The 24,353-nt window shown below is 42.9% G+C and overlaps 1 protein-coding gene across 1 annotated transcript; it reads right to left on the reverse strand.

Annotated features, from left to right (window-relative positions):
• Window positions 1–15: 15 nt before the first annotated feature.
• Window positions 16–23,651, reverse strand: EPHB6 (EPH receptor B6). Its single transcript, XM_052000197.1, has 17 exons — window positions 23,258–23,651; window positions 9,497–9,682; window positions 9,137–9,201; window positions 7,966–8,692; window positions 6,788–6,943; window positions 5,744–6,091; window positions 4,740–4,864; window positions 4,320–4,482; window positions 3,863–3,977; window positions 3,499–3,554; window positions 2,980–3,099; window positions 2,537–2,784; window positions 2,087–2,281; window positions 1,638–1,787; window positions 843–1,036; window positions 534–689; window positions 16–310 (listed from the first exon to the last, which is right to left on the reverse strand). The coding sequence occupies exons 2-17, from the start codon at window positions 9,576–9,578 to the stop codon at window positions 202–204; spliced, it is 3,009 nt and encodes a 1,002-aa protein (XP_051856157.1). The 5' UTR covers window positions 9,579–9,682; window positions 23,258–23,651; the 3' UTR covers window positions 16–201.
• Window positions 23,652–24,353: the final 702 nt, after the last annotated feature.

Below are 24,353 nucleotides of genomic sequence, written 5' to 3' on the forward strand. Positions count from 1 at the left end.
CCTCATCACACCTCCTTGTTGGCAAAATCCCATTTTTCCCCTTTAATATGGCAATGGAAGAACCATTGTGGAGGGAAGAGTTCAAAGAATAAGTCTTGGGTGGGAAGTGAGGAGGGGAAGGTTCTTCCATCTGTAACCAAGGCTCATGCCATTTGTTGTCCATTTGTGGCTGTGCGACCACAGCTGTTTCCTGTCCAGGGATCATACTTCCACTGCGCCTGGCTGGCTCAGATGCTGCTGGAGTAGATGGATGTTATGAAGGAGTTTCTTCTGGTGTCCAGCCAGAGTGATGCCCAAAGCAGGCATATCCCTGGGGAAAGGAGGAATGGGGGTGATGTGGGATATATCCTCTCTACATAGTTCCCTTTAATTACAAGACCTATTTCTGCTGCTTTTCCCTGGGAAAGTGGGACTTCTGAGGGAGGAAGTAAGCTAAATAGTTTTTTGAATGAGAAGTATGTGGCCCTGACAGTTAACTATTTCTTCCCCCAATCCCTTCTCAGTGTCTACATTCCCTGCCCAACTTTGCTTACTCAAGACCAAGCTGAGCCACCTCATTGAAGCTACAGATCCCAACTTTGGAGAAGCTGTCCTGATAGCACTCCATGCCGATGGCGGCCAACCAGGCCTGGGGGGTTTCCAGTGAGGAGAAGTCCAAGGTCACAGGACTCAATAGGGTCTGTGATGGTCTAGTGGGAGAAGGGATTAGGCTGTTCAAGGCTTCATGTTCAAAGTTCAAAAGCAACTTCCATACCATGTGTCACCCAGAGTTTTTGCCTCTCCCATTGATAACCCATGTCTTCTATTTAGTTTCTCCCTAGCCCTCTGTAGTTTCCCCAGACCTTCCCCTATGAACTCCGCCAGCCTGTAGCATCTCGGGCTTGCGGATCATCTTGTCCAAGGCAGCCACCAGCTGGTCAAAGTGAGGCCGCTGGGCAGAATCCTGTTGCCAGGTATCCAGCATCAGCAGGTGCAGTCCACTGGGGCAGCCTGGGGGTGGAGGAAGCCGGAATTCCTGCTCTATAGCATTCAGCACCTAGAGAAAAATCACAGAAAGTCAGAGAATCAAAGAATTTCAGACTCTGTGGGGCAGTTCTTCAGAATACATGTAGTACAAGCTGAATAGGAATTCTCTTCACCGGCTCATTAATATCCAGCCTTTACCTGAACACCTGCAGAATGGGAGGAACCCACTACTTCCCAAGTCAACCCATTTTACTTTTGGATAGCTCTAATTGCTAGCAAATTATCCCTTCTATCAACCCTAAATTCGTCTCTGTAATTTCTCCTTGCTTCTAATTCTTCTATTTGGGTGCCAAGAGAGCAGCTAAAGTCTTTCCCACTGGCCAGCTCTTCAAATCCTTAAAGACAGCTATGCTGTCTCACAATTCTCTTCTCTAGGCTAAGAATCTCCCCTTCGGTCAGTCACATGTAACAATTTGGTGGGAATACCAAATGATAGTGAATTAAGGGACAGGAAAATGACATTATACTTACATAGAAATAAGTATATGGAATCTATGGATTAAAGAGTGGCAGAGATGTGGAATGGGGTGACTACTAAATTAGAAGAATGGGAGAGAGTTTTGACATTCAGAGATTAAACCCCTATGCAGCAGCAGGGTAGATGTTCTCACCTCTTGGTCAGTCATGTCCCAGTATGGGCGTTCCCCATAACTCATCACTTCCCACATTAGGATCCCAAAACTCCAGACATCACTGGCTGCTGTGAATTTTCCGTGAGCTAGGACCTCAGGAGCTGCCCAGCGAAGTGGAGGTTGTAAACCCTGGAAGGAAGTGGATGGGAAACTTTGAAATTCTGGAGTTCCCCAATTAGTGCCCTGGTTTCTTAGGCATTTATTCAGTCCTGCCTTGCCAGGATTTCTTAATATCTCTCCCCAAATCTCCCAGTATCTTTCCTCAATGCCAGCTCCCATATCCCTCTGCCCTTGGGAGCCATATGTAAACCCTTGTGAATTCTATGAGCTCCCAGTAAACAACAAGGAAAGAAACCTTTCCTTGTTTCTCTTCATAGTCTACTGACCCACCTGTAGAATGATGATTTCCTGTACACATGATCTCTTACCTGGCTGCTGTGACTCAGATAGCTGTGGCCATGCCTAAGGTGGGCCACTTTGCACACCAGGTGGCCATTGACCAGTACACTGTGGGCAGTTAAAACCCTGTGTACAAAGCCACAACTGGACAGGTACTGCATGGCTGCCGCCACACCCCGCTGCATAGCCACGAGCTGCAGGTTACTGAACTGGCCCTCTTGTTGCTGAAGAGTAGAGAGCAGAAGTCAACTAAAGGGCAGAGGGAAGAGATAAAAAACTACTGACCCAGAAGTCTGGTGAGACCAGCCGTGGATCAGGGTTAAGATTAAAAAGCTGCCTTTGGAAGATGGGTAGATCAGAAACCAAGGAGAGAAGGAAAGAAGTAGTTGAAGAGCTGTAGGTACTTCTCCCAAGACAATTAGGGACCTCCCCTTCCTAGTCCCCAAGACTTTTCTTCCTTCTCATTGGATTTTACTGACCCTGAGGAAGCTGTCCAATGGGCCATTCTCCATAAGCTCGGTTAGCACCATGAGGGGTTGGCTCTTGGTAACTACACCCTCAAGTCGAAGGACATTAGGATGATGGAACTGGCCCAGCACTGCAGCCCGGACCAGGAAGGCACCTCTCTGGCGTTCTACTCCACTGGCCCATAAAGTGTGAATGGCTACGGCTTGCTCCCGCCGTCCTCGGGGCTGCAACCAACCTCTGCATACTTCACCAAAGGAGCCTGAGTGGTAAATGCACAAGGTCAGGTTGTGCCAAATTGGCACGGGGCAAAAAGATAAGAAACATCTCTAGAAAGGCAATTATTAGGAGTGTTTCATGATACCACCAGAACACCTTGATTACATGTGGATGGAGGGAAGGGAGAGCCTTAAGAAAATCAGATCAACTCTGCTATTCCCTTCAGTTCTTTTGATACCTGGTCCAATGACCTCCTCAATCTTGACATATGCTGGATCTACCTCCCTGGTGAATTCTCTGATGGCCTGGCTAGGGTCTTCATATGTTGATGGATCAATGTAGTACCTTACTCCAAGTCCTGTGGTTTGGGGTTAAAAAGATTAAGATCCACCCATCCTAAAAGTATAACATTCCAGGGAGCTCTCATTATTGGAGAGCTCCATAATACATTTGCACCTGTAACCCCAATGCCTAGTACAGTGCCTGGCACATAGTATGTTCTTAATAAATACATGTTGAGGAATTGATTAAAGATTTAGAGTTGAAATAGATTTTAGAAGCCATCTAGTCTAACTCCTTTATTACAGATAACGAGACAGACTGAGAGAAGTTAAGTTGGTCCAGGATCATATAGATAAGACTCTATCATGAGCTTTCCCACCACTAGCCTCTTCCCCATCATTTCCCAGAGTCTCTATTTTTCATCTTCCCTCCTTCCCCAAATCCCACCAGTCCCTTTCCCAGCTCCATTTCATACCACTGGGGCTGGTGTATTGCTGTAGAGGTTCCGTGTATCCTGTTCGTTGACGCTTCCTGTGGGCATAGACTAAGAAACTTGTAATATTTCCTTACTTCCAATTTCCTTTCCCTCCCTGGCTTCTTTACCAATTATCAGCTATAGAAGGGGCAGTTCTGTGAATGGGGATTCTCACATTTCCTCCCACCCTCCCACATATTTCTCTTAAAATCTTGATATAGGCAGAGGTAAGGAAAAAGAGGAGCTATAACACTATACCCTTTGGGTTGGGGTAGAGGAGTATCCTTAGGCTGCCTTGGATCAGGGGTTGTGCTGAAGTCAAAGGGTGGGGAGATCAGGTGAAGGGACAAGGGAGAGTCATCACCTCTGGAAGATGAAGGCAAAGATGGTGATGGCTGCCAGCACGAGGAAGGCCAAAGCACCCAGGGCAGAACCAACCACCAATGGCAGCCTCTCCGGGATCAGATGGGATAACTCACCTGAGAGAAATACACCCAAGGATGACCCAGTAGCATCCACTACACAACCAATAACATGGACCCACACCCAAAGTTGCTCAAAGTCACACCCAACAACTATGGAAAACACACAAACTGGGGAGAGTTGCACTATTCCGAGGAAGGATGACATATCTATCCATTCATACATGGATCCATAAAGACACAACCATGAGGATCCAAGGGTTGTCCAAATTGTGTTTTTCAAAAAGACTCTCACTAGCCAGAGATTTGTCATCTTCTCACTGAGGGGGAGAGGTTCAAAATTCTCTAAAGCCTTTCCTTCCCTAGTCCCCCCTTCCCCATATTTCAGATTTCCCTCACCTTGGCGGAGAGTCTGGAAATAGACTTTGCCCCCATAGGGGCCATGACCTGCTGCGCTTCGTGCCCGAACCTGGAAACCGTAGACATGACCAGGGCTCAACTGTGATACGGTGGCTGTGTTGGTCTCACTGGTCAGTGTGGAGAAATGGGCCTCATCTTCTGCCTGGAAACAATGATCACTCTAACCCTGTGCTCAGCCTGACCTTATGATTAATCTCCCTCGGAGCACCAAACTTAATTTAGATACAATAAACCTGGTGATAGCCCAAGTACATCCCATCCCACAAAGGTCTAATTGTGCTCCCAACCTCTATTTTCCATTGAATAGCTTAACTCTCTCCCTTTCCCTCTTTTCCTTTCCCATCTCTTGTTACTATTCTCTCTCTGCTATTTCTATCTGTCCCTCCCCTTCCTACCCACCTGGTCATAGTACCGGAGCTGATAGTCCAGGATACGCCCATGCCGTTGGTCAGGCTGTGGCCAGGACACAGTGATGCTGTCAGATGCCCGGCTCACCTGGTGCAGCAGAGGAACTGCCGGGGGGACTAGGGGGAGGGTGTATCACTCAGGGGATGGCTGGGGGGACTAGGGAGAGTGGATTCCTTCAGGGGACTTGGGGTTACATAGACTAGCAGATGATTGGGGAAGCAAGAAAGCTATTCAGTGGGTAATATGGGTAAAGGAGTCTCCAGACTATTAGTGACTCCCTGTCTTTTCTCCTCTTCCCTCCATATAATCTCCCTCATCCCCAGCCCACGAATTGCTAGTTCTGAGGAATACAACATTTTGATCCTTATATGTTTTTCCATTGTTTTCCTTTGTATAGATCACTTTGCCTTATTAACAAGGATAAACTACATTTATATTATACTTTAAGCTTTACAAGATTTCTTATGACGTCTCCATGAGATAGGTGTTTTTATAGGTGAGGAAAAATAAAAGTCAGAAAGGTTTTGCCCTGGGCACAGAGCTAGTAAAGTAGCAAAGCCAAGACCTGAATTTAGGTACTTCTGACTCCAAATCCCTGCTTTACCCACCTTATAACCAGCACCTGTAATTTTCCAATTTCTTTCTGAAGATAGCACTAAATCTGGAGAGTACAAGGAAGGAGGAAGTCCCATGACTTAGAACCAAGCTAACTTATACAAAGTCAAGTCCACAAGAGGCATAAAGGCATGAAAACAGCCTCTCCCTAAAGGTAGACAACGCTAATAACTAGAATCATCCAGAATCTAAGGAAAGGTCTGGAGATCTCACAAACTGGGAGAACAAGGGGGGGAAATCACTCTTAGTTTGGGGAAAATTGGGATGAAGGGAAGATAACAGGTGGAAAAGTAGGTAGGAAAAGGACTAGGAAGGGAAGGTTATTGAGAATAGTAAAAGTTAGGAGAAGGGAGGCTCAGAGAATCAGAGGAGGGTCTCACCTTCATGGATGATGCTGACATTGATGGATGTGGTCTTTGGGGGGTCAAAGCTGAGCCTGGATACTCCATTGAAAGACTGCACCTCCAGGATGTAGGGCACATGGGCCTGTAGCCCTCCTACCAGCACTCGGCTTTCTGTTAGGCCTTGCTGGCGAGGGTCAAAGTACACCTCATCTCCACAGGGGTGACAAGCCCCACTCTCAGGACCCTGTTGGCCCCCACACTGTCTGCACAGGATGTTGAAACCCACATCCCCTCGACCACCCAGGTCTTGGGGTAGTCGCCAGTAAAGCATCAGAGATGAGCCTTGTACTTCAAACCAAAGGTCTCGGGGAGCTGATGGAGGCCCTGGGGGAATACACAAATACCATTTGGAGGCTAGGGCTGGGAGGGACACAGATTTGAAGGGATCTAAGTGGTATGGGCAGCATGCAGGAAAAGAATGAGATTAGATGTGATCAATGAGAAAGGAATGGATGTAAGTTTGTGTAAAAATATCAAAAGGGTGAAGAAGCCCAATCATGAGGTAAGAGAGAAGAGGGATGGATAATTAGGAGATAGAATGAGTAGACAGTGAATGACAATTCTTTCTTCTTTCTCCTTCCTTCCTTCCTTCCTTCCTTCCTTCCTTCCTTCCTTCCTTCCTTCCTTCCTTCCTTCCTTCCTTCCTTCCTTCCTTCCTTCCTTCCTTCTTCCTTCTTTCCTTCCTTCCCTCCCTCCCTTCCTTCATTCCTTCCTCCTCCTTCCTTCTTTCCTTCCCCCTTCCCTCCTTCACTCCTCCCTCCCTTCCTTCCTTCACTCCTCTCTCTCTCCCTTCCTTTCCTCCTCCTTCTCTTCCTCCCCCTCCTCCCCTCTTTCTTCTCTTCCTCTTCCTCCTCCTCTTCTTCCTTCTCTGTCTCTCTCTCTGTCTCTATTTTTGTCTTTCTGTCTCTCTTTTCTCTTTCTTTCAAACCCTCTTCATCCTCTTCCCTCCCTTTCCTTACCATCACCAATTCCTACTTCCACTTACTTCCCTATCCCTTCCCTTGGTGTTAAATGACTCACCAGTGCAGGGAGCTTCAGGAGGGTCAGTGCTAGACCGATAAAAGCCACTGAGGCAGGGACATGTTGGTGCACCAGGAACGTCACTGTGGCTTCGGGAGGGGCAGGGTGTACAGGAGGCTCCTCCTGCCACAGCCTTAAAGGAGCCTATGGGGCAAGCTGTGAGAGGCAGATAAGACAGTGAAGGCATTATAACTACTTTCTCCACATTCGTCATCTCTCCCCTTCCCTGACCCTCATCCTTTCACCCTTCTTTCTTTCTTTTTTTTTTAATCAGGGAAAGTCTCCTTTGTGTGGCCCGACTTCCCTTCCCACTCAACCATATTCTCATGCCTTCAAACTGGTATAATGTTTCTCCTTTCCTGAAGCCCACAGTCAAAGGGCCACAGAGAGAACCCAGACATTCTATTACCCATCCTTGTGAGTTTCTGTTGCTTTTGACATCTAACTCCTTCTCTCTATATCTTTTCCCTTCTGTCAGCTTGCCCCCTCCAAACTATAGTACTTAACTCCTTCTTCCATTCTCCCATTATAACTGTTTCTTATATTTACTGAGCTCTTTAAGCCGTGCAAAAGTATCTTGCATATACTATCTCATTAACCTCTCATCAGTCTCATGAGTTAGGTAAAACAAGTATCATTAATTCCATTTTATAAATGAGGAAATGAAATCTCCAGTAGCTAAATGTCAACTTCAGGATCACAAAATCTTAGACTGCAAGCCCCTCTGATTTTAAATGTATTACTTTTTCCCAGTCATAGCCCTTCCTTCTACCACCAACATTACAGAGGGAAAAAATGATCCACATGTACCCACATCAACAAGGAAAAAGGGTACAAACCAGAGAGAAAACTCATAGAATTTGGTCAATGGGATCCCTATCTTCCATATTCTCACAATTCTTCAAAAAGCAAATGTACCCACTTTGTCTTTTCACAGCCTTGAAGTGCTGGAAAGAGACTGTGGGAGGTCTTAAAGGGCAGAATGTCAGGTCGTGGATGAAGGTAATTTTGGAATGGAATGCAGAATTAGTCGATCAAAATGGGAGATTCAGAGGAACTTGTCTGGTCTCTGGGAGTGTATGGAATTGATTGGGAGATAATGGTAAACCTGAAGATCTCAAGTAGGTCAGTCAATCCTAGGTATTTGACGAATCCTGGAGAAGGGGATTATGTCTCACCTTGGCAGGCTCTGTCACCATTCGCAGGCTGGTACCCAGGGCGACAGTGGCAGCTTCCTACAGCCACCATCCACTCGCCTTCACCATTACAGTGAAGCCTAGGAGGGTTGCTGCCTACTCCATCATCCTCAGGCTCGGCCTGGGCCACACAGGTGCCCACTGCCTCCACCAGGGAAGCCCCTCCTGCCCCACTGGCTTGCGTCTCAGGAAAGGAAGCAAAGGCCTGAAGCACAGCAGGGCAGGAATAGGAAAATATCTTTACAACCACGAGGGCAAGGCAGGCCCCTGTGTCCTGGAAGGCCACATAGAAGCCGCGCTGAGTCAGTGGCCCAAAGCTCCTCTCCTTGACATTGAGCTGAAGCCCCGTCCCACCGGCCCAGGAGGAGGAAGAAGCGGAAGCAGGGAAGCTCTCATCTGCAGCAATTGTGTCCACCTTGATCCAGGGCCCCAGATGCCAGGCCGATGCATGGCTGGGGTCATCAGGCTCTTCAGCCTGGCGGTAGTAGAGGGTAAAGGTCTCACGACAAGTGCCTCCACCCACTCCCAGGCTGGTACATGCCCTCACAGAGAAGTGGAGCCGGATATGTGCCCGATGGGCCCCTTGCCGATCCACAAAATGGGTTTGTAGCCAGTTGTCCTGTCCAAGGCCTAGGCCCTCTGCTACGTGGCATGCCTCAAATGTCCGGGTCAGGCGCTGCTGATTATCCAGGACACTGACCTCATCCCACTGCAAGGAGGGTAGGAAAGGGAAGAAGAGGTTTCTTTAGCCTTCCAGCGTTTCTGGTAAAGTAGGAAAATAACTCAGGGTATACTCAGACCAGAATCTTTTTAATGCTCAAATTTAGCAGCATTGGAAGCAGGACAGGAAGGGACATAGCTAGTTCATTCTTTCATTTAATTCATATAATGCAAAGTAGCAGTCAGAAGGATACACTTTTTTCTATCCTGCTCCCCCTTAACCTCTTCCTAGAGAGCATAGTTCTAAACCCCTACACTTCTTTAGACCCCATGACCTTCTTTAGTCCCCATGAGATCTTTAGGGGAAAGATCCCTGAATAAGCTAGAGATGTCCTGGAAATTGGGGAGATGGGACCAGCTGGGTAAGAGTAACAAGGTTGAATTCCAGAAAGATATAGAGCTAATTCGAGGTAAAGGGTTGGGAAGCACTTACCCCTCCTGGTGGGTAGGTGAGCCAACCAATCTCAGATGTCTCTCCTGTAGTATCCAGTAGCACTTCTGTTCAAGGATAAGCAATCTCAAAGTTTCTAGTTCTCACATTTACCCCAATGTGGTATCCCTATCACAGTCCCATCCAGCTTTGCTTCTTGAAAAGTTCTAACCATAGATCATCTTCCCTATTCGTTACATATATCAAATTTTCTTATTTCTTTGTGATTTTCTTCAATACCTTCATTTTCCTTTAAAATATCCCCTTATCCCCCTTTCTAACTCCCTCTATAAGTACCAACTCTTTTTCCTATTATCTTTGGGGAGGATTATCCCTCTATCATCCTTTGCCCATCCCTCTTACCTTCAAGGGCTACAGTTGGAGGTATAAAGAAGAGAATCCAGATCCACACCATATCACCCACTTTGTCCCCTTTAATTGACATGGGGTATCTTCAGGGTTTTCACCATTGTCCTAGCCAACATCTCGGCTTCCAGCTAGTTCTATTGTACCCTCAGAACTGGATGGTCTCTTATCCAAAATCACTCCCTAAGAGGAGACACAAAACATGGGGCAGGGGGAGAAAAAGCTATAATTCCCTGTTGTAGATCATAGACTTAATGAACTATTGTACCTATTAAAGCTCAAGATAGTTCCAAGTAGGTTCCAAGTAGGGTCTTAGTAGAGTGTGAGCTCACTTTCCATTGCCAATGCAAACTCAGTCAAACTGGAAGAAAACTTGGATTTGCCTCCTTTTTCCTCGATCTGTCTTTCGGTTTGGACCCAAGGCTTAGTATGCCCTATTTCTGTGCCTTTATTTCTTTCTACTCAGTGACATGGAATAAACCTTCTGACCCCATTCCTACTTTCCAAGGCCATAGGGTGGGATCTCAGCTGATGCTATGCTCATCTGGAAGATTTGTTTTTGATTCTGCTTCTTTGTTGACTTTCACTCTATTCTTCCCCCACCCCCCAACCACCTTTTGAAACCTAGAAGCTCCTTAGCAAGTTAGGGCAGCTGGGTATGGAACTGCCCCCAGTCATTCCTTACCAGGGACACAAAGGGCCTTCTTTCTTTGCTGTCAGACCTGGCAGCCTAAAATGCTTCAGAGAAGCACTGAAGCAGGAGGGAGGGAGGAATGAAAAGCTCTGGGGCATGATGGAAGAGGGGAACACTTGAACAGAAGTAAGGAGGGGGGAGGGAGAGGAGACCATGTCGTGCCAAAGCCTACAATAGAATGGGAAAGGAATAGAGATGTGAAATCCCCAAAGGGGTGAGAGTAGAGGAGAAAAAGTGAAGATTTCTGGGAAAAACAGGGGGTTTTTGTAGGTTATCTTTTTCAGTGAAAAATGTTGGATTATTTAAAAGTAATAAATGAAAATTTAGGAAAAGGTACTCCTGTATTGCTATTTCTTCCTCACCTTAATTATTTCTCAAATCTATGCAACAGAATAACTAGCACTTATATATTGCTTTCAGTTTGCAAAATGCTTTACCTATTATTATCTCATTTAATTTTCATAACAATTCTGCAAAGGAGGTGCTATTATTATCTCCATATTAAAAATGAGGAAACTGAGATCTAGATCACAAAGCAAGTAAATGTGTGAAGGAGAATTTGAACTCAAGTCTTCCTACCTCTCATGTATAATGTGCTCCACTGCACCATATAGCTGCTTCTAAGATAAGCATGTAAAACAACCTGCAGCATCATGATTTTAAAGATGCTTACCCTGAAGACAATTACAATTTGACCTTCCATTAGAAGAGTAATAGTATTTTTTGCTTCTGGAAACCTTCACCATTCAAGAAAGAAGAATTTATTACCTTCTTTGCTTCCTTTTGGGGATTTTTGCTCAGAATATTGGTAGATAACTGCTAGGTCTGTATACCAAAGACACCCCTCAAAAAAGAGAAAAGGATCTCCTTGTAGAAATATTTATAGCAGCTTTTTTTTGTGGCAGCTAAAAACTGGGAAAGCAAAAGGGTATTCATCAATTGGGGAATGGCTAATCCAGCTGTGGTATATGATTGTAATGGATTACAATCCATATTGAACTGTAAGAAATGACAAGAAGGATGATTTCAGAATAACCTGGAAAAACATATGAACTGATGCATAGTGAAATGAACAGAATCAGGAGAATGTCATACATAATAATAACAATATTGTATAGTGAAGAACTATGAATGACTTAGCTATTCTCAGAAATACAATAATGATCCAAGGCAGTTCCAAAGGACTAATGATGAAGCATACTATGTCTCACGAGAAAGAACCAATATCATTTGAATATAGACTGAAGCATGATATTTTTCACTTTCATTTTTTCTTTTATTTAAGCTTTCTTGTACAAAATGATTAATATGGAAATGCTTTACATAACTGCACATGTATAACCTATATCTGACTGTTTACAGTCTCAGGTGGAGGGGGGGAAGTGAGGAAGAGAAAGCTAGAATTTGGAATTTAAAACTTTAAATAAAAATGTTAAAAATCAGGAATAAAAAAGAAAATTGGTAGGTATGGAATTGTCTTTCTGATTAGGTCTTATAGGGATTGAGAGTAGAATGAATGCTGAAAGATGCATCCATTTATTCCTGTAGAATTTAGAAATCTGGAGTCTACCATCCTGATTATTTGAAAAGCTCAGTGCAGGGAGAAATGAGAAAAAAAGTTAAGTTTGGGATTATTTCAAAAAAGTGAGATAGTGGATGACTTCATCTGACCCTATTATCTTGAGTCCTATAAGGAAGCTCAAAAAAATGCATCTTAATTGAAATGGCAAGACTTTATACTTACCTGAATAATGAATATTAAATTATATCTTAAATACATTTTCATATTTTCACAACTTATATCAATCATAACCAAGAGTCTGTTCTTTTGAGATTTATATGGTGATTTCACAATATAAATTAACAATTAGATGAATTCAGTTCCATAAGGATGGCAGCTAGATGGCACCATAGTGCACAAAGTTCTGGATCTGAAGTCAGAAATTCTCATTGTTCTTAGTTCAGATCCTGCCTCAGACACTTACTAGCTGAGTGATCCTCAGCAAGTCACTTAATTCTGTTTGCCTCAGCTTCCTCACCTGTCAAAAAAGCTAGAGAGGGAAATGGCAAAGCATATCCAGTATCTTTGCCAAGAAAACCCCAAATGGAGTCATGGAAAGTCGGACACAATTGAAAAATGACTAACCAACAAGAAGCATCTCAAGTTGTGTATAGTTCGCTGTGAGGAAGGAAGTACCACAAATGCCTCTCTATATGTTACAGTTTAGCAGTTACTAAATTACATTGTTTTCCCCACCTCCAAGCAAATGATGAAGCCAACTTCACATGGAAGATGAGTTTCTACTCTACAAGTTATTCTGAAGAGAGAGGAAGAAAGTGATTTGCAAATATTGTCAGATTAAAGATGCATTTCCAAAAGCTACTAAGATCATTAATAAGCCTTGCATTGGACCATTAAATAATCTTTTTGGTTAGTTTAAAGGAAGAGGACCATAATAAAGAAAATGCAAGTCATCCTTTCCAAGTCTTGGCTTAGAGGTACCACTGTAGCTTCTTACTATCAGCAGCATCACAAAGGGCTTTTCTATTAACATCCTTAAAAAGAAAATTGCAATCAATTCAGCAACTTTTTTTTTTCATAGAGACGATGGCATCTGAAAACCAAAAAGAAATAAATTACTCTTTTCCAAGATTAACTTATTTGAGAACAGTTAATATGGGTCATGTAAAATACAGTTCAGCAATTGACTAAGACCACCATTCCATTTGCCCAGGAATCCTTTCTGAGTCTGAATGTGAAGAGATAATGGCATTTGTGAAGAAAAGAATCAATGAAGCACCATGTCTTTGGGTACTTACTGAAGAATGGACACAGTACGTGTAGGAAAAAGAATTATAAACTTTATAATCACACCTCTATGCAGAAGGAGAAAAGAACAGATAACATTGCTGAATACATCAGATGTAAAATAAGCAATGCTGGGCAGAAGACTGGGAGTGGTAGCATATTTTCTTTGCTGACTGGCTATGCAAATAAATGTGAAAGCATCATGGAGATCGAAATGGATAAATACCAATGTTACTGCAATAGGATGTACATCCCATGGCCTAAACTTGCTTCATACTGACGTCATGAAGTTGGACAGTCTCCAGAAGAGCTACAGAAGTGCAAATGAATTTAGTTACAAAGCAAATCAAAGCTGCTCCTGTCGCAGCTGCTGTCTTCAAGAAGAAACAAGACAAAAAGAATGCACAGAATAAAATAGGGACACAGAAGCCTGAAAAGGGAGGGGTGCCCTTTGTGAGTGTTGGTGGTGATGTGTGTCGGGGCTGAATTATTCTGAATTCGAGGTGATAGAGTCTGTTCTATTTAGGATTCACAACCATTGGAATGATCTGCTCTAGTGTGGTCTAGTGGAAAGAGCAATAGCAGGGGGTGGAAGTAGAATGGGGAAGATATTCTTCACCTTTTTTGTACTTTAGACCCTTTAGGCAGTGTGTTGAAGGCTATGGATAGAATTCTTTCTCAGAAAGCAGCTGATTCCAACATGTTTTATTGGCTATATTCACAACTAAAGGAAATGCAAGATTTTACTTCGAGGTTACTAATAATAAAGATTTTTTTCCATTCATTTTGGATCCTGGAGATTTATCCACAGACCCCTTATAGGTCAGTAAATTCCAAGATAGGAAATCTTGATTTTATAATTCTGGAGATTCTTTTTATTTCTAAGTTTTATGATCCTACTTCTTTCTAGGTCCAATCCCTTTTTTGATGGGGAGGGGAAATGCCTTATAGCAGAAAAGGGAAAAGGTAAGGTTAGATATCTATTTAGCTAAGGGACTACATAGCCTTATGTGTGGAGGATCACAAATCACAAAGAAGTTTCCTAAATGGATGAAATTGAATCTGAGATTAGGTGAATGGATCAATGATATGGAATCAGAGAATCCAAGAGAACAATTTTAAATTTTAATGGGATATGTTCCAAGGGATGGATTGTTCCTCCAAAGGGTTTGAGGTGAGCAGAGGTCATGGCTGCGGAATGGAGTGTCCTTTTTAAGAGAATTACCAGTGCAATCTGGAATATATACAGATGGAGTTAAGCACAGATACAGAAGAACCCTGACAAGAGGAAAATATTTGAAAAAGAGAAAGATTGCACCTGACAATCATCTGACTGATATGTCTAGGCATGAGCCTCTTGATTTCCATTCAGATTTGACTGGTTTAAATCTCCTTTATGGTGCTAGGCTTTCTGCTTCCGAAATCTCTTAGACTTGGGAGTTCTCTGGAAATTCGGTTAGTGACTCAGTTTGGTCTCTAGTCCACGATCTTGCTTGGATTCTAGTTTGGGTCCTGTCCCTTTTTGAAGTGGTCATCAGTCACACCCAATGATCAACCTAATCAATGATGTTAGTTAACACCAATGTAAGAAACTGAATAGTATTTAACATTTGGTGCTTGTTTCAGACTCCTTCCCCCAATTCTGGTTGCTTATACAATGGATAATCCATTACTGCCCTTTAAGATCCCTAGCAAATGGTTGCACCAAACCTGGTAACAGACTACTGAGGAAGTGGCCACAAGCCAGAGGGCATCTGTCGCCTTTTGGGAAGCAAGCAGCTGACTCCAGCAGCAAATGGGGTCAGTTGTTTGGTTTTCTGGCAGGCCTGTGAATACCCTAGATTCTTTTCCTGGGTGGGAACAGGGTCTCCCAGAGTTTCTGATCCTCAGTAAGTTGTTTTTTGACCTTCACCTGATGATTATTTGTAGCTCTGACCAATGTGACTTTTATTGTAAGTTCTTTCTGCTACATGCTATTAATCAGCACAGGTTTCCTACTGATCCATTTTTTATCTCATGGAAAACAGTCTCTTATTGAAAAAATGTAGTGATGATGGGGGAGGGGGAGAATAAGGTTTTTTCTGAGGTTTAAGGAGATATCTGACATTATCCTTAGATCCCATATTGCCAATCAGTGTATTTTCTCATTCTATCAGAGAAAAATGACAAGGATGGAATATGCCAGCTCCTTCTGGACATTATCAGAACTTGATATAAACCCAAGGCTCTTAACCTATTTTATGTCATAGACCCACTTGAAAGTCTGGTTAAGTCTATGGATCCTTCTCAGAATATTTTTAAATGAATAAAATTAAATATGTAAGATTACAAAGGAAATAAATTGTATCAAAATGTAATCATCAGAAAGATAATTTTAAGTTCACATATGTCTGTTTAAAAAAAAAAAGAATAGACTACTAAAATGACAGCAATGGAGACAGCGATGGAGATTCATTTTCTTGAGTTCAAATATGGCCTCAGACACTTACTAGCTGTGTCATCCCAGGCAAGTCACTTAATCCTTAAACTTGCCTCAGTTTCCTTATCTGTAAAATGAGCTGAAGGAGATGGCAAAGCGCTGCTATATCTTTGCCAAAAAACCCCAAATGGTATCATGATGTCAAATATAACTGAAAAAAACTGAACAACAATTCCAGTCCTACCAAATCAATTTCTGGAGGTGTTAGCAATACCTTCACACTCCACCTCTTTTTTATTACCTTTGTAACTCTGGGCACTTCTCTCTTATTTTCCCTATCTATAAAGTGAGGAATTGGTGAGAACTGAAGTCATTTCCAACTCGAAATCCTATGGCATATTGAATTAGTCCAGGGGAAAATGCTGCTGCTGCATCAAGCCCTATGTTTGGCTATAACTGAAATTGAGGCAGATCCTCAGCATTCTTTACCCACCAGGAGTTTGATAAATGGCAAAAATTTGTAGCAGCCAATGAAATTTAGGTCCTGGGATCTGGTCCATCTCCTCATCCAGGGCCAGTCACCACAGATAAAGGCATTGTAGTACTATCCCTTCCCTACATATACTTAGGAAAATCAGACTTCGTCTCCACCTTGGTGCATCTATATACTTAATATCTAACTGTCAAGTCCTTAACTACTATAGGTCTGAGTTCTGATGAATTCAAGAAAACTTCATAAATGTTACTGATGTTATGGAACCATATATCTAGAGTTGAAAGAGGCCTTGGAGTGACCTTTTGGTTTAACAGGAATAAAAATTAAGACCCAGAGAGGTTTACTCACTTGCTCAGGAAAATTCATTTATTTACTAAAGTAAGTAGTAGTTATAAGAGGAAAGATTTAAACCCAATGTCCTTTGACCCTAGATATAGTACTCCTTCCGTCATACTGTATTATATAGAAAAAAGAAATCGTGGCCTTTAGTAGTGAGGTGATTTAACTATGGCCCCAGAGGTAGCTAGTGACTGCTGCAATTACCACAATTCTTCTTGCCTTCTCCACTTGATAAAACAGGTATCCTCTGATACTCAAACACACAAAGTTGGTGGCATCTTAGGGAAACAATGTATACAACTTCCAATGTTCTTTTCTTAATAGTGGTTGAAGCTGCATAACCTAACTATTGCTCAAGATTTGGCCCTTCCAGCAACAGGAATCAGGTCTAGAGACTGTTGCTCTAGACAGACTTTGAATCAGAGTTCTTTCCCTCATGCAAGAATCATATTGTTAAGCTTAGTACAACTGAGGCAGAGCAATGTCTGTCGTATAGATTACGTGTTTATGTAACTAACTTCAAGCTCCAAATCCTGATTGGCTGGATCTGTTCACAGATCACTGGATCTGCTAGATCAGAGGCAGCAGTTTTGTGGAAGTTTCAAGCACAGAAGAAATAAATAGTTCACTATATCCTATTCCTTCCCTTTCGAAGATTCAATATCATTTGTGAAGAAACAAATGAAAGACTAACAAATGACTAGAGAATGCTCAATGCTATCACAATATGAGATTAATATCACTTGGCCTTAATACTGAGCATTATACATGAATTGGCAGAGATAGTTATATTCTTCAAAATGTATGCAATTTGATTTAGATATAAAAAGCAGATGGATGGAAGATGGCCTTCTAAAACTTGAATGGCTCTATATAAATATCAGGCTTTGCCTTTTGGTTTGATATAAATTAGACACCTCTAAAGCTATTAAATCAAGGAATGATAGCTTACCACAATACCATCTGTTCCCGGTATTTTTCCCAATACATTGAAACTGGTTTAAGATCCTATTTCTGAGCTCATACTAGTACCAATTCTTTACCAAGATGGAGAACATAATAGATAGTAGGAATCTGTCTGGAACTATCCAGGATGGTATTTTAGTGGGAGCACCCATACTGATAAAACACTGCAAACTCAACTTTTAACAGTTCTTAAGCTTTATTATGTCATAGACCACTTCATAGTCTAAAGTTTATGCAATATACTTAAGAATAATGTTTTAAATATAAAAAAGAAAAACAAGATTAGAAAAGAAATCAATTCTATTGAAATACAGTTTTATATGTATATGTAAATATATACACATATTTAAAGTTTATCAACCCCCAGATGAAGAACTTCTATATTAGGGGGAAGGTTGGTCTTGGTCTCTATTCCCATAGAACCATGGCAGGACAGCCAGAAGGCTTGGCAAGTATACAAATGTGGTCATGAGCTGGCACATCAGCCCAAGGAGGTAGGGTAGACCACACGTATTGCTGAGATAAAAAGGTAGAGCTTTGAAAAGAAAGATTATATCATAGAGTCATCTTGCCAACACTCCTGTTATCATGCTTCCTGTTTTCCATGCAGATAGCCTCAACTCAATGCTTCCATTCTGGTCTTTGCTTTTCTATTTCTACTTTACTTCTTAAATTTGCTGTTGAGAGACTTTAGCTCCTGATCAGTTAGCGAATAAGCATTTATTAAGTGCCTACTATGTGCTATGCACTGTGCTAGCACTGAGGAAACAAAGAAAGGCAAGAGTAAGTCTATTCCCTTGAGGAGTTCACAATGTATTGGGTCCAGTATGGTCTCTAGTTTACATTCCCATTTGAATTCTGATTTATATCTCCCAAAGTGTTCTTTTTAGGTTCAATAATTTCCTTATTCATCATTATGTAGCTATATCTCCCCCTCATCCCACCCCAATAAATGGTATATAGCATGGAGAAATTTTAGTATGGAGTAGCTTATAAAGCTTAAGGTTACTTAGTCCTAGGTTTTTTTATGTTTCTAATTCTTCTATCTAGATAGTTTATTTGGGAAACAGGAAAAGTAAAAGAGGCAAAGGTAATATAAAGAAAGGGTACCTAGGGACAGTGGCAATGGAAGAAGGGAAGGGATGGATAATTAATGATCAGCTAGTTAGGTTTAACTAGGTGGCACTGGATAGTGTTGAGCCTGGAGTCTGGATGACCTGAGTTCAAATGTGACTAGATATGTGACCTAGACATTCCTTTAATCTTTGCTTCAGTTTCCTCAACTGTAAAACAGCAATAATGATAGCACCTACCTCCCAGGATAGTCATGAAGATCAAATGAGATTATAATTGTTAAAACATTTAGCACAGTGTCTGGAACACAGTAGGTGTTTAATAAATGATTGTTTCCTTCCTTCCTTCCTTCCTTCTCTACAAATTCAGAATTCTAAGGAAATTGATAATTCTGGTAGGCTCAGGATCTCAGATTCAGAGGTTCCTGCTTAAGAGCACAAAGCCATAGTGCCCTGGGAATGAAAACAAAGATTCCTAGAGGATCCCGGAGAGCAGAAAGTTGAATGCAGGCCAGTGTGATCCATGACTCCAGTCTGAATCTTGGCATTCATGACACAACTCTTCAATAAAGTATGATGGGAGAAATCAGAAATGTCAGAAGATTACAGATTAAGAACTGAAAGGTGCCATACAAATGATCTTAACCTAAAAGTTCTTATCCTGGGATCTATGAAGTTGTTTTCTGAAAAATATTTTGATAAATGTATATTTCAATATAACTGGTTTCTGTTGAGATCCTAATATTTTATTTTATACCTTTAAAACTATTATTCTAAAAAGGGCTGAATTGCCTTCACCAGGCAATCAAAGGGGATCCATGATACTCACATAAAAAATGAACTCCTAGTCCAGACCAGTCCCCTTTATTTTACAAATCAAGGAAGTTGAAAATTTGACTGAAGTTACTTGCCCACAGTCACATAGGGATTAAGCAGGTGACTCAGGATTTGAATCCATGTCTTCTGATTCCAATTTTATTATTCCTTCCTACTATTACACTAACTTTGTTCTTGGAGAGTATACTTTATTAAAATGTAGAGGATCTCTACTAGAAAGAATAAGAGTTTTAAATACTCAGAAATGAAAGAACATTTGATTCAGTGAGGTTCTAAGGCTAGCACTCTTATCTGAATCACAGTGCTTTGTTGTCAGACATTCCTTGCCAATTCTTTATCAAGCATCAGTGGATTTTGATACTTGACATGGAGTCCTACTTATTGGTACAGAAAAAGTTAAAAGTCTTCCTTAAGAAAGGAGAAGATTTTTGGAACCGGCTAATCAGCACAACTACAACTCCTGACCCATGATTCAAAGACAGAAATTTACATGATCACAAAGCTACTGCCACCTTTAACTAGGCTGCAAAACAAGCAATCCACCTATGACTTGATGTTGGGAAGATATTTTCCATTGGAACAAAATAGACAATGTCCTTAGATGCTTGGTCAAAGAATGCAAGTTGGGATTCTGCCAAGCAAAATCACTTCTACAAAATGGTGCCAAGTCCCTTACAGGACAAAAGCTCCTGATTCCTTGTACTTCTTTCTTGTTTGAGAGTTCTCTGTGATTCGTAAAAGAAACTTATGTTTGGAAGAATTTACACCAATTCAAGAAATGTACTGATTTGTGAAGTAGAGGGGCTTGTCTCAATCCAGGCAAACAGTTTTCAGAAAGCCAGGGGAAAAAAAAACAAAAAAATGGAGAGTTGGAAAAAATACAAAAGACTGATAGTGATGGTGTAGAAAATGAGACTGAGTAGACAGAGATTTTTTTGTGGTAAAAGTAAGTCTAATGAGTTCACATTTTTTTTTTAATTAAGAAAAATGTTACTTTTATTTTTTATCTAAAATTGCAGAATATGCTAAATTAATTGTTTAAAAAATCTTTTTGGGGCTTTACTGTGTTCTTTTGTGTTTTCAGGTTTTTATTAAATCTCGTGAACTGGTTTTAAAAAAAGGGTAGAACATGATACATTTCTTAAAGTTCAGCAGCCTGTTGCCTTAATTATAATATATATTAAAATATGTAAAAGTAGATTCCAATATTAAATGTATAATTACTGCCCACATTAACTGTTTAACACAGCAAACCTGATAATTTTATGAATAACCCAATTAAAATTAATATGGTTTTTAAAGTTCCTAAAATTACAATTATGTTACATTTGTATAAGATGTGTTAAAAGGCACTATATCTAATTTGGTTTTTCCCAAAAATTTTCAACTAAAATATTTCTTTTCCCCATGCTTTGAGATTTCTGGGCATTTTGCATAGCTAGGATGAAGGCTGTGATGGAGAAGCTGGAGGCACCAAGAGCATGACTAAGAAAATAGTAATCATAATAATAATAAACAAAACAATAAATAGCCTTCATTCTGGGATTTGCTAATGCTCTCTCCCAAGAAGTCTAGATTGTTACCTTGATAACACTGTTTTCTTTTATACTATCTCCCTAAGTGGAAAGGACATAGGAAACCACAAGGAGAAAAATGGAAGAAGAGAGAAGTCAGGGTATGATCCAGGACATCTAACCAATGACAAAGATGTTATGAGACATACCTCCCAAGCCATAGATTGTCACCCTTAGACTGTAATATAGGGATCCAGAATGGCAGGGACAGAGTAGGGAAAAGGAACAAATGATACAATATGGGGACAGTAAATCTGTGACTAGGTCTGCAACTGGGCAGGGCTTCCCACCTGTTATCACTGGCATCGGAGTGGGAGGGTCAGCAACATAGAGCCATTCCCGAGTCTTGCTTTGCAGCTGTCAAAATCTCAGGAAATTCTTATATAATCCTTGATCAGTGCAGCCCTATAAACTTCTAGCTTTTAATCTCCACCTTGGATAACCCTGTAATTCCTTTATCACTCCATGCTCCTCCTTCTCAACAGCTCATTTTAGCTCATTTTGACCCATAAGGAAGAGTCAATATGACCTGCAGTAAGACACATAATCTAAGTGGGCAATCAGATGGGGGATGAAGAAATATGGATTTATTTTTCTTTTGTTTGTGTATTGGGGGGTGAGGAGCAGAGACTGGGTGGGCACAGCCCATTTCTATGATGTTTACTGAGGCTCTGAGCCTCTCCTGCAGTGACTGTCTCTAATACAACATCATCAGAGCAAGCAGCATCTGTAGACATATGCACCTCCTACTCCCAAAATAAGGGAGTAAATAGGGGCAACTTTTGAAATGTGGGGTGTCTATATAGTCCCTTCCAGCTGAGGTCACTATAAACTGACTAAGTGGGTGTGGATGTGGGTGTGACAGCATAGGAAAGTGTTTTGGGTAAGTGTTTGGGGGCAGTAAATGTGTGTCAATGAAAGCTGGTGTAAGCTAGTCTATGAATGTCTAGGGTAATGTATGACTGTGAGAAAATTCAAAGTTGTATGAAAACATGTCTTGTAAGGAATTGTGCATGAGATTGGGTGTATGCAATAGAGAGCAATGGCAGAGGTGTGTGTGTGTGTGTGTGTGTGTGTGTGTGTGTGTAAGAAAGTCTGTGGTTCTGTTGGTAGATGACAGGGGGTCCCCACACCCTCATGTTAGGATTTATTTCTGACTATATTATCTGAATTTATGTCTCAGAATAGCAGTCTTCACAAGGGGCCAATCCCCCACACCCTTTTCCTCTGTTCAATCTGTGTCAACCTGTGTTCTCAGAGGAGCCTGAGTAGGGAGAACAAGCTGAGAGAGAATTGAATGAGTAGGGGGAGCCTTCAGCTTTGTTGCTTCCTCCCATTTCTGCTCTAGTGTACCTCACTGTTCCTCAGTTTACCTACTCATTGTCTTGATGACATCAGGCTGTAGGCAGGAGAAGGGCCTTATTTTTTGTCTAGGTTTCTTCTCTCTCAGCATTTCCCTTTAATCCTCACTTGCCATGTTTCTCCCTGAGCATTAAATTGGAGTCCCACTGCCAAAATTTCCTTTAGGTATTGAGGGAGGCTACCCCACAACAGAACACCATGCATATAAGTGATCCTCTCAAAAGGCGTCAATATCCACCCCATGTCAATCTGTCCTCCCACATCTCAGTATTCCCCCAGTCTCAGAAGCAGCCCTCCACTTCTTCAGTTCCTACTGAGTCAAATTTCCTCTGAAGGGTGGAACCAATTGGGTGGGAACAGATTTAGCCCTGACTTTCTCAGCCTAATGCTGCGGCCATTACAACACGAACTGCACTGCTGGGCTCCTGCCACCTCCCCCAGGGGAAGGCGGGCACACGGTGCCAGGGTGTTGAGCTGCCAAGGTGGGGTGAGATGAGCCAAGCCAGGAAGAGAAGGGAGTGGAGCTGGGGTGTGGACATGGCAGAAGAGTAAAGCTTAAGTTTTCAGGTTGTGTCGGGGATGAAAAAACGAAATATCGAGTCTCCCCCACTCAGTCTCTAGGACTTGGATTGAGGGCGGGGCAGACACAACTGCAAGAGGTAGGGGCAAAATAGGATATAACTATCACTCTGTCACCCACACATACACATACCTATACGCACGCACACCCCTCCACATTTAGTTCCACTTTCAGTAGATGTCCTAGATCAGAGGAATGGGAGGTTGGAAAGGGATCTGGTTACAAGTTATCAGTCTCACCCTTTCTGAGTTCCCACAAATTAAAGACAGGGATGCTTTTGGGCGCCGATGCAGGAAGAAGGCTCTGCACTCTAGTCAAGTTGGAAGGAGACGAGGCATATTTGACAGGTCCTGGCCCCTTTAGCTAGACCCAGAAGAGGCACATAGGGGAGTCCCTGGGTGACAAAACTCAAAGCAGTTCTCACTTCGGACCTTTCCCTCCCGTCTTCGGGACTTCCTCGGACCTTGCAGAGGCCGTGCTGGACAGCCCACAATCATGCAATGTCCTTCTGAGCAGTCAACTCGTCATTAAGCTAAGCCTTTTTCGATCCCTCCACTCCCTTCCGCTAAAGGTCCCCTCCACGCCTCCTTCCCCATTTCGAGGGCTCACCTTTCCGCCCAGGGGTAGACAGCCGGAGTTCCCAAGGCTCCTGAAACCTGGAGCTCTCCCGGGAGGGCAGGGCGCGGGGCTTCCCTCGGCGTGGCCCAAGCCCTCCCCCTGGGTTCTGGGGCCGGACAGCTCCCTCTCCCCCAAGTCCTCAGCCACCTCGAGCCACCGCAATCAGCTCTGCGACCGCTGGCGTGCCTGCCGCGAGGAGTTCGGAGCTCGTACCCGGGCACAGAGGGAGGGGCGGCGCAGTCTGCTTTCCAAGACTTGGGTCCAGGGTAGGAGGGGAGCGGGAAGATCCGGACGGGACAGCTTCTTGTCACCTTCCGCTGAGCTCAGTTCGGGCCCCCCAGTCCAGGTCCGGCCGCCGCAGCCGCCGCCCGCTCTTCCTGAGCGTGGTCTGGCCCCCGCCCCTTCTTCGTCCCCTCCCACCGTGCCCGCCCTCTCACCAGCTTCTTCTCCACCCCTTCCTCTGCTTTCTACTCTCTTTAGGGCTGTAGCAGCAGGTCCTCCCAGTCTCCGCTACCTCGCCGCCGCCGCCTGGGGACTGAGTTACGTGTAGACCCTTCCTCACTACCTGGAGACGTAGTCTGGGAAGGGGAGAACACTGCTCTGCACCGCCCCGCCTCAAAACCTCCACCGCGCTGTGAACTCCAAGGAGGGTGGCACGCAGGGGGGCGTGGAGTGGCTTCGGGGATTATGCCAAGCGGGAAGGTGGGAGGGATGTTGGCAGCTTCTGCCTTGACAATCCTGCCGGCTCCCGTTCCAGACTTGCGGGAATGCATGGGTGGAGCAGTCTGTTGGAAGGGCCTGGAGGAATAGGGGCGGGGATCCTAATATGGACCCTCTCTTTCCCTTTATCCTGTCACCCTGGTTTGTGGACGGACATACTAAGGCAAAAGTGACAAGTGCGTGTCCAGGCTAAGTCAGGTCCCACAAAGGGTGTTTACAAACCCCAGCCTTCTTCCCTTTCTCACCATTTAGGAGTTCTCTTTATGTTTAGTTAACCTAGATCCCGAATGAACATGCAGAGTGGAGGACTGGAAAATGAGGTGAAGAAGATTTGGGTATGAGTTGGGACCAAATAGAATTGAAAAAG

The sequence above is a fragment of the Antechinus flavipes genome, chromosome 5, assembly GCF_016432865.1.
Source record: "Antechinus flavipes isolate AdamAnt ecotype Samford, QLD, Australia chromosome 5, AdamAnt_v2, whole genome shotgun sequence".
Lineage (NCBI taxonomy): Eukaryota > Metazoa > Chordata > Mammalia > Dasyuromorphia > Dasyuridae > Antechinus > Antechinus flavipes.

Excerpts from the sequence above, each read along its gene's own strand:
- EPHB6 (XM_052000197.1), bottom strand. The coding sequence starts at position 9,578 with ATGTCAATTAAAGGGGACAAAGTGGGTGATATGGTGTGGATCTGGATT. Across the intron at positions 2,785-2,979 it reads TGAGGAGGTCATTGGACCAG|GCTCCTTTGGTGAAGTATGC; the intron begins GTATCAAAAGAA and ends TTTACCACTCAG. Across the intron at positions 1,037-1,637 it reads GGGACATGACTGACCAAGAG|GTGCTGAATGCTATAGAGCA; the intron begins GTGAGAACATCT and ends ATTTTTCTCTAG.